The sequence below is a fragment of the Canis aureus genome, chromosome 6 (genome assembly GCF_053574225.1).
Source record: "Canis aureus isolate CA01 chromosome 6, VMU_Caureus_v.1.0, whole genome shotgun sequence".
NCBI classification, from domain to species: Eukaryota; Metazoa; Chordata; class Mammalia; order Carnivora; family Canidae; genus Canis; species Canis aureus.
The window spans coordinates 42,481,894-42,498,870 of NC_135616.1; the positions used below are offsets into that span (position 1 = coordinate 42,481,894).

General features: G+C 39.0%; 1 protein-coding gene across 4 annotated transcripts in view; it reads right to left on the reverse strand.

Annotated features, from left to right (window-relative positions):
- LIN9 (lin-9 DREAM MuvB core complex component) overlaps positions 1–16,977 on the reverse strand; it is a 78,380-nt gene that overhangs the window by 14,889 nt on the left and 46,514 nt on the right. For 3 of the 4 annotated variants that reach the window (XM_077901315.1, XM_077901317.1, XM_077901318.1), the window contains one exon: positions 14,273–14,353. The exons of the other annotated variant lie outside the window; for it this stretch is intronic. In XM_077901315.1, the coding sequence (XP_077757441.1) occupies positions 14,273–14,353 (81 nt within the window). The remainder of the gene's footprint in view (positions 1–14,272; positions 14,354–16,977) is intronic. 4 annotated transcript variants of the gene reach the window in all.

Here is a 16,977-nt window from a genome sequence, read left to right on the forward strand (position 1 = left end):
CCTGGTAAATATTCCCTGTCAGATTAAGGGATCTTGATCTTAATTATTCCTAGTTTGATAAGAGTATTTATTATTCCACCAGGAAGGGATGCTTAATTATGTAATTTTTTTTTTTTTTTTTTTTTTTTTGCAACTACTGAGATGCTCTTGTGGATTCTCTTTACACTCTTAACATGGTAAATCACATTAAAAATTTTCTTATTAGGGCAGCCCCGGTGGCGCAGCGGTTTAGCGCTGCCTGCAACCCAGGGCGTGATCCTGGAGACCCTGAATTGAGTCCCACATCAGGCTCTCTGTATGATGCCTGCTTCTCCCTCTGCCTGTGTCTCTGCCTCTCTCTCTGTGTGTCTCTCATGAATAAATAAAATCTTTAAATTTTTAAAAAAGATTTTTATTTATTTATTCATGACAAATGAATATGACCAATGTCTCAATAAAGCTGTTATAGGGGCATCTGACTTTTGATTTTTGGCTCAGGTCGTGATCTCAGGGTACTGAGACTGAGCCTCGCATTGGGGTCCCCACTCAGCAGGGAATCTGCTTGTTTTCCTCTTCCTGATCACTCTCTCAAACAAATAAATAAATCTTAAAAAAATAAAAAGCTGTTATAAAAAAAGAAACCTGGCCTTTTAAATATTTACTATAATTGAACATGCTTTCCTACCAATACTCCTATAATCAACCAGTCTGTTTTAGACTGCCACGTACAGGTTGAGCGTAACATACAAAATGGACTCTATTTTGAAGACTGGTTTACTAGTAAGCAGGTTCCTGCAGAGATCCAAATAAAAAACGACTAAAAACATGACAAGGATAATTCTGACAACATATTTTGGGCAAGAAAACCAACTTACAACAGGACAGGACAGAGGAAGAAGCACAGAGGTCTATTACCCAGAGAACCCTAATATGAGATTTTAAACATGGTTAATTGAGACAGAATTCTCGGGGATAGATCCCTCCTCCTCTTGAATTATTACTAATCTCCAGGTATGACAAGACACATTTTCAAGTGAGAAAGTAATTATTAGAGATGATTGGTTTAATATCTGCTTTTATATAGTGCTGAAGCAATTCAAACCTATTTTAATAAATTCCATATGCTCTATTAATCTGTGAACATTCTGTATGTGTATTTTAAGATATTCAAAATAGAAAGGGCATTTTGAAATGAATAAACTCACATTTTCACTGATTTTAATATACTATATAATTTGACTTACAACAGGTTGCTCAAAGCTTTAACTTTCAATAAACTCCATAAAAATTTCTCAGGTGTATGACTGAGAAATTTGTCCTTGTTGGATTATAAAAGTGACTAAACATTTTAATATAAAGTAATTTTTCCCTTTCACTTTACAAATAGAAAGTTTGAACATCTGATTTCATAGTTTGACTACTTTGGTTTTAGTTTGCTTTTCCTGAGTAAAGTATGAGATAAACAAGCTTTCCAAATTTAAAGGAGACTTTATCAGACCAATATTTTATTTATTTTTGTAAATTCCATAAGAAAATAAACTTTGAACAAAATAATATGTCCAGTTTTTTGAGGTGAGAAACAGTAAACTAATCAGGACATTTGGTAAAAATAGAATATAAATTAGTTTTCAGCTTCAAAATCAAATTAAATTAAATTACATATATGTTAGGGCAGAGGCTAGATGGGGATAAGGTAGATAAAATTACTCCTCCTTGTTGCTAAATACACGAGGGGTTAGCCATGTAAACTTTCAGTTAGTTTCATGTCATTAACCTGAAGCTTCATAGAAAAATAAGGAAAAAAGTCATAAGGAATAAATGGAATATATACCCAGAAAACTTATAATTCATAAATCTGAAAGAACTACTGTATTTCTGAAAGTTTTTTAAAATATTAGGTCTCAAGGTATTAAAAAATAAAATCTCACATTATATCTGGAATTCTGCAAAGAAGGAATTAAATTGAATAATTTTTTAAAGATTTTATTTATTTATTCATGAGAGACAGAGAGAGAAAGAGAGAGAAGCAGAGACATAGGCAGAGGGAGAAGTAGGCTCCATGCAGGGAGCCGGATGTGGGATTCGATCTTGGGTCTCCAGGACCACTCCCTGGGCTGAAAGGGGTGCTAAACCACTGAGCCACCTGGGCTGTCCAAATTGAATAATTTGTATTTGTCCCTGAAATACTCCGTAAAATTTCCAATTTATAAGTAATACAGAAAATAGGATGAGTAACAGCTGTGTGAAGATGATAAGACAGCATTTGGGGGTACCTGGGTGGCTCAGTCTGTTAAACATCTGCCTTCAGCTCAGGTCTTGGTCCCAGGGTCCTGGGATTGAGCCCTGCATCAGGCTCCCTCCCTGCTCAGTGGGGAGTCGGCTTCACCCTCTCCCTCTGCCCCTCTTCCTTCTTATGCTCACTCTAATAAATAAACAAAATCTTAAAAAAAAAGATAGCATTCGATTTTTACCACTCTACAAGGCACTGTACATATATTACATCAATATAATAGAACTGGTACAGTCTCTAAAGATACTTGCAACATTTTGTTTACATTCTACAACTAATCCCCAAATCATGTATCATACACCTATTTCCTTTTTTTTATTATTTCACTTAAAAGTATGGTTTGTTACATGTAATACAAAGGAGGTACTTTGAATATAAATCCATCCTGCCCCACCATTTGTTTGTAATAAATACAGGTATCAAAAACATTCCTGAACATACTTCTGATACCACTAGTTACAAGCATCTCTTCAAAAATAACATAATTTGCAATAGTATTCATTTTACCTGCTACTTTAAACAATTTAAATTTCAGCTCTCTCACCAAGTAAACATGTTATTTATGCTTTTCCTCCTTTGGGAAACAAACATTATTCTACAGTAATCTGATACTTCTTGTCTTGTTCTTATCCTGTAAACCTGAATTCCAAGTTTATGTTTAGATTCTTTTTTTCTGTTTGTCAGAGAGAGAGCACGAGCAGGGGGAGCAGCAGGTAGAGAGAGAAGCAGACTCCCCACTGAGCAGGGAGCCCGATGTGGGGCTCCACCCCAGGACCCTGAAATCATGACCTGAGCCAAAGGCAGATACTTCACCAACTGAGCCACTGGAGCGCTTCCAGGTTTGTGTTCAAATGATAGGGCCTTGATAGGAGAAAAAATATCGTGGTACATTTTTCCTCCTGTTGTCTGAAAATATGAGCGTGTGTATTTTGTTTTATATTTTATGTTTTAAAGATTATTTAGTAACCTCCACACCCAATGTGGGGCTCAAACATACGAGCCTGAGATCAAGAGTTGCACACTCTTCTGACTGAGCCAGCCAGGTGTCCTGAGTATGTGTGTCTTAAATATTTTATTACCTAACCAGTTGGAATTATTTTATTAAATGTTGAGTGCTTTGCACTGTAATACTCAGTCAAGGTATTAACATAAGTAGAAGGTTGTTGATTTATGACAACTTGGAGATCTCCTAAAATCAATTGCTGTCTATTTCAACTTTTTTGATGCCTGTGGAAGTTTCATATTTTGTTTCAGTATCATCAGACTTCCTAGTTCAAGTAAGGTTTTTTTAAAGATTTATTTATTCATTCATTCATTCATTCATTCATGATAGACACACACACACACGCAGAGAGAGAGAGGCAGAGACACAGGCAGAGGGAGAAGTAGGCTCCACGCCGGGAGCCCAACGCAGGACTCGATCCTGGGACTCCAGGATTGCGCCCTGGGCCAAAGGCAGGCACCAAACCGCTGAGCCACTCAGGGATCCCTTGATTTATTTATTTGTTTATTAATGAGAGACACAGGCAGAGGGAGAAGCAGGCTCCCCACATGAAGCCCGATGCAGAATTCGATCCTGGATCCCAGGAACACGCCCTAAGCCGAAGGCTGACTCTCCACTGCAGAGCCAACCAGGCGTCCTCTTCAAGTAATGTTTTAATGCTACATGAATTTTGCCATTTTGTTAAGTCTGCTATGTTCTGTTAATCTGCCATTAACAGAACATGGGAAATACCCTATCCATATTAAATTTTCCTGCCAATCTAACTAATGGAGGAACTTCTGGATATTTAGATCACTCTGTTAGGCCAAAGTTAGGCATGAGTGACAAGAGGATGGACCTCAGACATCCTGACAGGGAGCAACTGCCCATGGACCACCCCAGTCCACCCATCTCGCAGTTGGTGTGCAGTGACAACATCCTGGCAGAGGAAGAGTTAAGTGCTGTACTTGCAGAAAGTGTTGTACAGAAAGCCACCTGTCCTTATCTGACCTGTACCTCTAGAATAGCAATAATGTGTGGTTTCCTACCAGGTGTAGGCATTTTAAATACAATTGGGTAATTATTATATAATCCAGGCCTGTCACTAGATGTTGTGTCCTTAGGACTCACCCAAAAGAAAAAATTGATGTAAGCTCAAAACCCCGGAGTTTCAAGGCCTTTGTCTCTGTTGACTGGCCTGCTCCTCCCTTGCAGCATACATTTTTTAAAAAGATTTTATTTATTTATTCAAGATTAAGAGAGAGAGAAAGCATGAACAGGGACAAAGGCAAAAGGGAGGGAGAAGTAGACTTCCTGCTGAGCAGGGAGCCTGATGTGGGGCTTGATCCCAGGACCCCAAGATCATGACCTCAGCTGAAAGGAGATGCTTAATTGCCTGAGCCAGCCAGGCCCCCTGATGTATTTTTTAAAATACATATCAAATTCCTATTCGTTAATATTTTGTTTAGGATTCTTGCATCTATGTTCATGAATGAGGCTGACTACTAATTCTTTTGTAGCATCTTGTTAGGTTTTGATATCAAATTATTCAAGCATTATAAAATGAATTGGAAACTGTTCCTTTTCTTCTGTTCTCTAGAAGAATTTTTTTTTCTTAGATTTTATTTTTTATTTATTTGAGGCAGAGACAGAGAGAGAGAGAGAAAGCCTGAAAAGGAGCAGAGGGAGACAGTGAGGGAGAAGCAGACTCCCCACTGAGCAGGGAATGGGAAGCAGGGCTTGATCCAAGGACCTGGAGATCATGACCTGAGAGGAAGGCAGACACTTAACTGGCTAAGTCACACAGGTGTCCCACTTCAAATAAGTTTTGAAAAATGGATGTTAAAGATAACTACTTGGCTGAATTCACTTCTTTGGAAGAATTCATCGAGGGTTGTAGTTTCTTTTTGGTCAAGTTTTAAATTACTGACTCATTTATAAGGTAGTGACAGGACTATTCCAATTTAACATTTCTTCTTGTATCCATTTTAACAAGCTGTATTTTTCCAGAAATATGTCCACTTCACCTCAATCTTCAAACATTATTTGCAGAAAGTTCTTTATAATATGTACAGCTTTGGCCATTATAAGATACCATTGACTAGGTGGCTTAATCAGAAGTACATTTTCTCAGTCTGGAGGCTGGACATCCAAGATCAAGATGCTGGCTGGATTGGTTTCTGATGAGAACTTTCTTCCTGGCTCTCTTCACACTGTGCACAATCAGAAAAATCTCTGTGCCTCTTCCTCTTCTCGTAAGGACATCAGTCCTATTGGCTTAGGACCTCACCCTTATGGCCTCATTTAACCTTAATTACCTCTTTGGAGATTGAAGCTCTACATAAAATCACCTTGGGGGTTAGGGCTTCAACCTATGAATCCTAGAAGGCACAATTCAATGTGTAACACAATATCTTCCTATGATCTTTAGTATCTGTAGGCACTGTAGTAATGTGCCCTCTTTCTTATTTGTATCATTCTTGATTGGCATTTGCAGGATTATCATATTTATTACTTCTTTCAAAGAGCCAATTTTTTACTTTGTGGATCATTCCTATTGTATTTTTTAAAAAGATTTTATTTATTCATGAGAGACACAGAGATAGAGGCAGAAACACCGGCAGAGAGAGAAGCAGGCCCCCCCACCAGGAACCGGGTATGGGATTCAATCCCAGGATCCCGGGATCATGGCCTGAGCCAAAAGCAGATGCTCAACCACTGAGCCACCCAAGTGCCCCAGATCATTCCTATTTTAGATTTGTTTCTATTTCGTTACTTTTCTCTCTGGATTTAATTTGTTCTTATTTGAACTTCTTGAGATGTATGCTTGACTTTCTGCTTTTTCCAGTCTTTCTTCAATTCAAACATGTTCTTTTACTCTGAAATAGGCATGGCTGCATCCCAACATTCTGACATGTAATTTTCAATACCATCCAATTAAAAACATTTAATGGAAATTAAGGGAAATTTAAAATTGCATCCTTTAATTTTCAAGCATGAAAGGTTTTTTAAAATCCTTTTTAAAAAGATTTATTGGGATGCCTGGGTGGCTCAGCGGTTGAGTGTCTGCCTTCGACTCAGGACATGATCCCGGGGTTCCGAGATCGAGTCCCACATCAGGCTTCCTGCAAGGAGCCAGCTTCTCTCTCTGCCTATGTTTCTGCCTTCTTTCTGTCTCTCATAAATAAATAGAATCTTTAAAAATAAATAAGATTTATTTTAGAGACAGAGAGAGCATGAACACGTGAGTGTGTGGGGGAAGGGCAGAGGGTGAGAGAATCCTTAAGCAGACTCCTTGCTGAGTACAGAGCTTGATTTAGGACTCAATCCCAGAATATAATCTGGAGAAGTCTAATCATTCTGAAATTTGTTGAAATTTTATTTAGGGCCAGCATACAATTAAATTTTGTAAATATTCTATGTAAGCTTGAAAATAATAGGTATCCAGCAGCTGTTAGGTATGTCAATGTGATCAAGTTTGTTAACTGTGTTTTTGAAATCTATATCCTTACTTGATTTTTTTTTTAAGATTTATTTATTTATTCATGAGAGAGAGAGAGAGAGAGAGGCCGAGACATAGGCAGAGGGAGAAGGCGGCTCCCTGCAGGAAACCAGGTGTGAACTCGACCTGGATTCTGGGATCGTGCCCCGAGCTGAAGGCAGTGCTAACCACCCCCCTTATTTTTTTTTTTAAATTTACTCATGAGAGACACACACACAGAGAGGCAGAGACACAGGCAGAGGGAGAAGCAGGCTCCATGCAGGGAGCCTGATGTGGGACTCGATACCAGGTCTCCAGGATCACATCCTGGGCTGAAGGCAGTGCTAAACCACTGAGCCACCGGGCTGCCCAGACTTTTATTTATTTAATTTTTTAAAAAATATTTATTTATTTATTTATTTATTTATTTATTTATTTATTCATGAAAGACACAGAGAGCAAGGCAGAGACGCAGGCAGAGGGAGAAGCAGGCTCCATGCAGGGAGCCCAATGTAGACTCGATCCCATGACTCCAGGATCACGCCCTGGGCCAAAGGCAGGAGCTAAACCGCTGAGCCACCCAGGGATCCCTGCCCAGACTTTTAAAATAACATTGATTTTTTAAAATTTTTATTAAAACCAGTAGATTTATTTTGATTTTTTTAAAAATAAGTTCTATGCCCAAAATGAGGCTTGAACTCATGACTCCAAGATCAAGAGTCAGTCAGGACCTCCTCATTAGATTTTTTTTTTTTGCTACTTGCTTTTAGTTATTAAGAAGACTATGGAAATTGTCCCTTTATATAGTGGTAATGTCTTTTTCCTTTGATTTTTGCCAATTTTTGCTTTATGTATTTGGAAGCCATTATTATGTATAAATAACTTTGAAATTATTTTGAAATCTTTCATTAAGAAGCACACTTCTTTATACCCAATAATATCTGTTGCCCTGAATTTTACTGTCAGATATTACTATAGCTATGAGACCTTTGCACTGTATACTTTTCATACATTTAAATTTTTTTATTTTCAGGATCCTTTAATATTAAATGTGTCTCTTACATGCATTATAGAGTTGAGGTTTTACTTTTTATCCAGTTTGGCAATCTTTGCCTTTTATTCAGAAGATTTGGTTCACTTGTATTTAATATTATTACTGATATATTTGGACTTAAATCTACCATCTTACTATTTCCCTTCTATTTGTCCCTGTTTGGTGTCATTCTTTTTTTCTTGCCTTCTTTTTTTAAAGACTGATTGAACATTTTTATTGTTATATTTCCCTACCCACCTCTCCCTGATTAGCTTAGTTGTTATGCATCTTTTATTATTATTTTAAGAGGTACCTCAGAAATTAAAATGTGCATCCCTGATTTATCAAAGTCTATATGTATACCCCCCCATTCTAACCAATAGGCAATTGTTGAGTTTTATTTTTATTTTATATTTTTAAAAGATTTTATTTATTTATTCATGAGAGACCTAGAGAGAGGCAGAGACACAGGCAGTGGGAGGAGAAGCAGGCTCCATTCAAGGAGCCCAATGTGGGACTCGATCCCAGGAATCCGGGATCATGCGCTCAGCCAAAAGCAGACACTCAACTGCTGAGCCATCCAGGTGTCCCAGAGTTGTATTTTAAAATCTTTATGTTTTAAATGCCATAAGGTATGACTTTAAATAGTATCATTTAGATTAATCCACATATTTATCCTTCTTGTTTCTCTTCATTCTCTCTGAAACGTCGTTTTTTTTTTTTTTTGCTTGAACAAAAATTTTATTATTTCTCTTAGTATAGGTATTCTGTTAACAATTTCTATAATTTTTTTCTGCAAATTGTCCTTATGTTAACTTTACCTTGATGCAATTTTCATTGAGTAGAGAAATCTAGGTTGGTAGCAATTTTGTTTCAGCTCTATGAAGATGTCATTCCATTTTCTGTTCTCTATTATTTCTGTGGAGAAGTGAGATGTCAAATAAATTGTTGCTTGGTACCCATGTGGCTCTGGGTACTTTATTTAAGTAATCTCTGCATCCAATGTGGGGCTTAATCTCATGACCCTATGATCAATAGTCACATGCTCTACTGACTGAGCCAGCCAGGTGCCCCTGGTTCAGGGTACTTTAAATATTTTTCACTTTGTGTTTAGTTTTTAGCAGTTTTACTATCTTGTGCCTTAGAGTTTTTACCTTTTTATTTATTCCATTGAGATTCATAGGGCTTCTTGAATCTGTGGTCTATTATTTATCAGTTTTGGAAAGTTCTCGGTCATTATTGCTTTAAGTATTCTTTCTGTCCCATCATCTCTTCTCCTTTTCTTAATATATTAGATATGTTAGACCTCTCACTATCCTTTATTTCTCTTCTGTATTTTCCATCCATTTTCCTTCTATGTTTTGTTCTGGATATTTTCTTTTTTTTTTTTTTTAATTATTTATTTATTTATGATAGTCACACACACAGAGAAAGAGAGAGAGAGAGAGAGGCAGAGACATAGGCAGAGGGAGAAGCAGGCTCCATGCACCGGGAGCCTGACGTGGGATTCGATCCCGGGTCTCCAGGATCGCGCCCTGGGCCAAAGGCAGGCGCTAAACCGCTGCGCCACCCAGGGATCCCTGTTCTGGATATTTTCTGATATATTTTCAATTATTAGCTCTCTCTTCAACTGTTCCTAATCTGCAGTGATAATACCTCCCAACTGAGTTCTTAATTTTTTTTTTAAGACTTTATTTATTTATTCATGAGAGACACAGAGAGAGAGGCGGAGACACAGGCAGAGGGAGAAGCAGGCTCCATGCAGGGAGCCTGATGTGGGGCTCGATCCCGGGTCTCCAGGATCACAGCCTGGACTGAAGGCAGCGCTAAACCACCAGGCCACCGGGGCTGCCCTGAGTTCTTAATTTTGATTGCTGTAGCTTATTTCTAGAGCTTTCATTTGGTCCTTTTTCGTGGCTTCCAGTTCTCTTCTAAAATTTTCCCTTTCTGGGCGGCCCCAGTGGCACAGCGGTTTAGCGCCGCCTGCAGCCCAGGTGTGATCCTGGAGATCTGGGATGGACTCCCACGTTGGGTTCCCTGCATGGAGCCTGCTTCTCCCTCTGCCTGTGTCTCTGCTTCTCTTTCTCTGTGTCTCAATAAATAAATAAAATATTTAAAAAATTAAAAAAATGAAAAATAATAAAACTTTTCCATTTCTTTAAACCAATTAAGGACTTAAAATCTATGTCTAAAAAATTTCATTATCGGGACGCCTGGGTAGCTCAGCGGTTTAGCACTTGCCTTTGGCCCAGGGCGTGATCCTGGAGACCGCGGATCGAGTACCATGTCGGGCTCCCTGCATGGAGCCTGCTTCTCCTCTGCCTGTGTCTCTGCCTCTCTCTCTCTCTCTCTGTGTGTCTCTCATGAATAAATAAAATCTTTAAAATAAATAAAAAATTCCATTATCTAGAACCTGCCAATTGTCTATACTGTCTTTTGTTTTTTGTTAGGGTTATCTTGTTTCCTATTGTGTCTGAGGTTTAAAATTGAGTGTTAGACACTGTATATGAAAAAGTAGGGAATCCCAGGGTGGCTCAGTGGTTTCACGCCTGCCTTTGGCCCAGGGCGCGATCCTGGACTCCCAGGATCGAGTCCTGTGTCGGGGCTCCAGGCATGGAGTCTGCTTCTCCCTCTGCCTGTGTCTCTGCCTCTCTCTCTCTCATAAATAAATAAAAATAAATCTTAAAAAAAAAGTACAGAAATAATTTGAGGCCTGGTGTAATGATATATTATATTGAGAAGAATATTTACTTCTGGTGGGCTGCTTAAGGGCCTCAAGTTCTATAATCATCTTAATTCCATTTTAAAGATGAGATAATCTAGGACACCTGGGTGGCTCAGCGGTTGAGCATCTGCCTTTAGGTCAGGGCATGATCCCGGGGTCCTGGGATCGAGTCCCACGTCCGGCTTCCTGCATGGAGCCTGGTTCTCCCTCTGCTTGTGTCTCTGCCTCTGTCTCTCATGAATAAATAAATAAAATCTTAAAAAAAAAAAATAAAGATGAGATAATCTGAAGCTGGGCCAATGTTGCATTTGGAGTGCCAACACAGAGGATGGAAGGTTTGTCAGCTTCCCCTGACCTTTGGTGGTATCTGGATTCTATTTTGTCCCCTCTACCCTTGTACAGCTTTAGGAATGCCACTCAGCTTCTCAGCTACCCTTTCTGGAACTGTGGAAAACCCCTGAAGAAAAAAATGAGGCTAAATACCAGGTTCCCCTTCTGAGTTTACTTCTTTTCCCAGATTCTATCCCTATAATTCTTTAAGATCTAGTTAATGCTTTAGTGCTTTCAAAGAGGTTATTTTTGTATTTAATTCCAGAGGAAGTAGTTGTTTTCAACTATTTGGATAGAAAGGTTAATCCAAATTACCTAGTCTAGCACTACTAGAAGCAGAAGCCTCAAATTTCCCCCAAATACCATATTCAGATTCTTTAGAGGAGCAGCTGTTTCCTTCTCTTCCTTTTACCCTGGGTAAATGTCACATTTACCCAGTTCTATCACTAGGATAAAAAAGGGGAATGAGGAAACAGACATTAGATCAATTCCTTTTAAGCACTGCACCTCACTTCTGCATTCCTCCATCATACGTGCAACTGTGGGCCTGGAGCCTCTTTAGGGTTCCAACATGCAAATTCTTAGCCATGGTTTGTGTTTCATCCAATATGAAACATTTTTTAAATCTCGCATACATTGTTAAACAGTCTGCTTTCATTTATTCTATTTATTTCTTCTTGTACATCTTATTTTATGTGGAATTGCAGGGGACAGGAAGAAAACATGTTTTCAGCTTACCACCTTAAACTAAAAGTTTCATTAAATCTTTAAAATGTTCATTTACGGGATGCCTGGGTGGTTCGGTTGGGCATTAGACTCTTGGCACAGGTTGTGATCTCAATGTCCTAGGATTGAGCTCCATGTCAGGCTCCTGGCTCAGCAGGGAGTCTGCTTCACCCTCTTCCCCTCCCCTCATGTGTACTGTCTTTCGAATAAACAAATAAATCTTTTTTTAAAAAGATTTTATTTTTTAAAATATTTTTTATTTTTTTATTTTTTTAAATTTTTATTTATTAATTTATGATAGTCACACAGAGAGAGAGAGAGAGAGGCAGAGACACAGGCAGAGGGAGAGGCAGGCTCCATGCACCGGGAACCCGACGTGGGATTCGATCCCGGGTCTCCAGAATCGCGCCCTGGGCCAAAGGCAGGCGCTAAACCGCTGCGCCACCCAGGGATCCCTAAAAAGATTTTATTTATTTATTCATGAGAGACATGGAAAGAGGCAGAGACATAGGCAGAGGAAGAAGTAGGCTCTCTGTGGGGAGCCTAACATGGGACTCAATCCCTGGACCTTAGGATCACGCCCTAAGCCGAAGGCAAATGCTCAACCACTGAGCCACCCAAGTGCCCCTAAATAAAATCTAAAAAAAAAAAACAACACACACACACACACACACACACACACACACACACACACACAAAAACAGGCCTCTATTCGAAGTAGGTAGCACTAACCAGGCTAAAGCAAGCCCAGCACTTTTAGAAGTGGAACCTAGACACAGGGAAAAGTCCTACCTAGTGCTGTAGAAGTAATATGATTTGATTATGCATAAAGATGGAAGAGATGGGGACGCCATAAATAAATAAAACATTAGGGATCCTTGGGTGGCGCAGCGGTTTGGCGCCTGCCTTTGGCCCAGGGCGCGATCCTGGAGACCCGGGATCGAATCCCACGTCGGGCTCCCGGTGCATGGAGCCTGCTTCTCCCTCTGCCTATGTCTCTGCCCCTCTCTCTCTCTCTCTCTCTCTCTGTCTCTCTCTGTGTGTGACTATCATAAATAAATTTAAAAAAATTAAAAAAAAAAAAAGCAAATAAATAAAACATTAAAAGAAAAGATGGAAGAGATGGTAAGATGAACAGAAGAGACATAGCGTGGGAGCAATGAAAAGGCATAGAGAAAAAAAAAAAAAGGCCTAGAGAAAAGGGTAGAAATAGAACTGCTGGAAATCAAGATAAGAATTAAGAGAGTCCATCCCAAGATAAGTCCTGGGAAGCCTGGGTGGCTTAGTGGCTGAGTGTCTGCATTTGGCTCAGGTCATGATCCTAGGGTTCAGGGATCGAGTCCAACATCAGGGTCCCTGTGGGCAGCCTGCTTCTCCCTCTGCCTATGTCTCTGCCTCTCTATCTCTCATGAATAAATAAATAAAATATTAAAAAAAAAAGAAAAAAGAATTAAGAGTCCAGTAGGAAAGAAGCAAATATATACATTTTTATATTTAGCATGTGTAATTGCAATGCGGTATGGCTAATTTTTTGCTGTCTTTGATAGTCTATTTATCTGTCAATACGTTTTCATATTGTGCCTAAATGAGTTAAGCTGGGACCAAGAAGTCTATTTCACTTTTTTTTTTAAGCAGGCTCCATACCCAGTATGGAGCCCAATATGGGGCTTGAACTCATCACCTTGAGATCAAGACCTGCGCTGAGATCAAGAATCAGACACTTAACCGACTGAGCCAGCCAGGCGCCCTGCCCCATGAAGCCTGGTTTAGTATCTCTACTACGAAAGAGCAGGATGATCATAGATTGAAATGCCTTTACATCTTGGGTTTTCAGTTTCCAATTCCATAAAAATGGAGGTTCAAATTAGAAAATTCAAAGTTAAGTTCAGATAAAAAGTTCTATCATCTTAAAAGGAGACTATTCCTCTTTCAGCTTGGCATCCCTTGTCCATCTGTCTGCCCACACATGCTAGAGATGACTAATGCTATGATTTCCTAGTCCTGTACTCAAGGCAGATGCTGGTAATGAGCTACAGTGCTTGCCTGGGTCTAGTGACTGAGTTCTCTCTTACTTTCAAACCTCCACATGGCCATTTGCAATTACTTGGAGATGGTACTTGAGATGAAATGTTTGCCATCCTACAAATCCATAAGCAAGTTATGACTTTCAGTACAATTAAAAAACTTTCTTAAAAAAAAAACAAAAAAAAAATAAAAAAAAAAATAAAAAACTTTCTTAGTGAACATTTTCTACATTAAAAAAAAAACTCTGATAATTCTCTCCTATGACTAAAACTGACTTTCATATTTTTGGACTGACTAGATTAATAGGATATAAAGCACTGTCAAGATAACCTGAATATGCCAACTTACATATTTCCTAATTTATTCTGAATCATTTTTAATAACCTCTGTTAACATGACTTCCTTAGTCAAGGCACCCAGTGCTAGGGATTCTACATTCATGCAAACTGTCAAAGAACCCAGCATACCCATTAATCCTATTCAACCGGACAGTCAGTGGCATAATGAGGTCTGGGGTAATGAACTGCATTGCACTGCTAATTTATTTAGCATGTGTTCAGTATAAAAAGAGCTAAAGATAGCAAACGAGGATTTAAAAATAACATTTATCTCAAGGTTTTCTTCCATAAAGTATTTTTAATTTCTTATAGAAGTCCCCACCATTTTAAAAGTTGACAAAGAAAAACAAGAAACATCCTTACCAATTTTTCTGCTTCTGTGTTCATTTCCCTTAATTTTTTGATATGTTCCTTTTTAATCATGAGAATTTTTGATAATTTGGTCTATAGACAAAGAAAAAGAAAAGTTTTGGAATAGAGGCATATAAGTACAACAAACATCAAATTACCAATTTTTCACTAAGGTATTCTGGCAAATTTTAGTGTTTCAAAATAAATAAATATAACACAGGCATTTTTTAAAAAATAAATCTGACTGGCTTCCAGAAAAATATTTTCTTAAAATCCACTGTAACAAGAACATGTCAAAAGGACTAAGGAGTCAACTTGAACAAGCTTTTGCTGGCCCATATAGGACAATTCATTGAACAGTAAGAATAACCAGCGCAGGGTACTCAGGCAGCTCAGTTGGTTCATCATCTGCCTTTGTCTCAGGTCATGATCCCGGGGTCCTTGGATCAAGCCCCACGTTAGGCTCCCTGCTCAGTGGGGAGTCTGTTTCTCCCTTTCCCTCTCCCCCTCCCCCTGCGCTCTCTCTCTCCTCTCTCTCATGTACGTGGGAATCCTATAAATAAATAAATAAATCAATCAATCAATCTTTAAAAAAAGACTATTTCAGTTAGCAAACAAAGAAGGAATGACAGAACAAGAACAAGGCCATTTTGCAATCCTAATAAACGACTGGATCTAGGCACTGATAATCAGTGGCAGCTAATTTTATCTAAAAAACAAAATAGCGTGGATCTGTCAGAGCACAAAACCACCTATAAAAGTAGTCCTAATAAAAACAAAAGAACAAAATAAAAACCCCAAATCTAATCAAACTATATCCAGTGAGCAACTTACATGAAATACAAAAGACAAAAAAACATGTTGAATGATACCAGAAGGATTCAGTTAGAAAAATCGACTACTGGACTCTCTGGACAAATAATCCAGTTTCTTCAACAAGTAAGTACTACAGGGAAAAGAGAATCCAAAATGATGGGATCCCTGGGTGGCGCAGCGGTTTGGCGCCTGCCTTTGGCCCAGGGCGCGATCCTGGAGACCCGGGATCGAATCCCACATCAGGCTCCCGGTGCAGGGAGCCTGCTTCTCCCTCTGCCTGTGTCTCTGCCTCTCTCTCTCTCTCTCTGTGACTATCATAAATAAATAAAAATTAAAAAAAAAAAAAAAACAAAACCAAAATTTTAAGAGACAAGTATTTGAATTTGAATGCTGACTTGACAACTGATTAAAGCAATTCTGGAAAAAAAAAAAAAAAAAGCAATTCTGTTAACTTTTTAGCTATAATAATGATATTATAGTTATGTTTCTTTTCCTTTTTTTTTTTTTCTTTAAGTAATCTCTACACCCAGTGTGAGGCTCGAACTCATAACCTGGAGATTAAGAGCTGCATGTTACTACAGCTGAGCCAGCCAGATATCCTTTACTTATGTTTCTGCCAGGTATCCTTTAGTTATGTTTCTTTAATTAAAAAAAAAAAAGCCCTTATTTCTTAGAGACACATAATAAAATATTTACATATAAATGATATGTCTGGTATTTGTTTCCAAATAATGCAAAAGTGAAAAGGTATGTGGAAGTACAAATGAAACAGGACCAGCCAGGAGTTGCTGAGAACCATCTAGCCTGATGGGTACACAGTGGAGAGGGAACAACTGTCTGCTTTTTTTTCTTAATGAAAAAATATATTTTTGGGATCCCTGGGTGGCGCAGCAGTTTAGCGCCTGCCTTTGGCCCAGGGCGCGATCCTGGAGACCCGGGATCGAGTCCCACGTTGGGCTCCCTGTGCATGGAGCCTGCTTCTCCCTCTGCCTGTGTCTCTGCCTGTCTCTCTCTCTCTCTGATGTGACTATCATAAATAAATAAAAATTTAAAAAATAAAATAAAAAAATAAAAAAAGATTTAAAAAAAAAAAAAAAGAAAAAAGAAAAAATATATTTTTGGGACACCTGGATGGCTCAGTGGTTGAGTGTCATCCCTGGGTCCCGGGATCGAGTCCCACACATCAGGCTTCCTGCACGGAGCTTGCTTCTCCTTCTGCCTATGTCTCTGCCTCTTTCTCTGTGTCTCTCATGAATAAATAAATAAAACCTTTCTTAAAAGAGTTATTTATTTATTTATTCATTTATGGAGGTGGGGGAGAACACGAGTGGGGTGAGAGGCAGAAGGAGCAGACTCCCCGGTGAGCAGGGAGCCCAACATGGCGCTTGATCTCAGGACCCCGGGATCATGACCTGAGCCAAAGGCAGATGCTTCACTGACTGAGCCACCCAGGTGCCCCTGTCTGCTTTGATATGCTTTAATTTTCAATAATTAAAAACCCCTAAGAATTGGCCTAAATTGATACAGGCAGAGGGCCCCATACTTGTTATGGAACTGAGTGTATTTATTGCTCACCAGGTCCAGAGCTGGGGACACATCTCCCTTCTCTTCCAAACTGTTGGATTTGTACAGAAATATGTGTGATTCTTTAGAGATGAAAGCAGGAAAAGGTGGGTGAAGGCAACTGTCCCTTTTTTGTTTCTACTTCAGTTTTGTGTTGCTTGTTTTTTTTTATTTTTTTTTATTTTTTTTTAATTTTTATTTATTTATGATAGTTACAGAGAGAGAGAGAGGCAGAGACACAGGCAGAGGGAGAAGCAGGCTCCATGCACCGGGAGCCTGATGTGGGACTCGATCCCGGGTCTCCAGGATCGCGCCCTGGGCCAAAGGCAGGCGCCAAA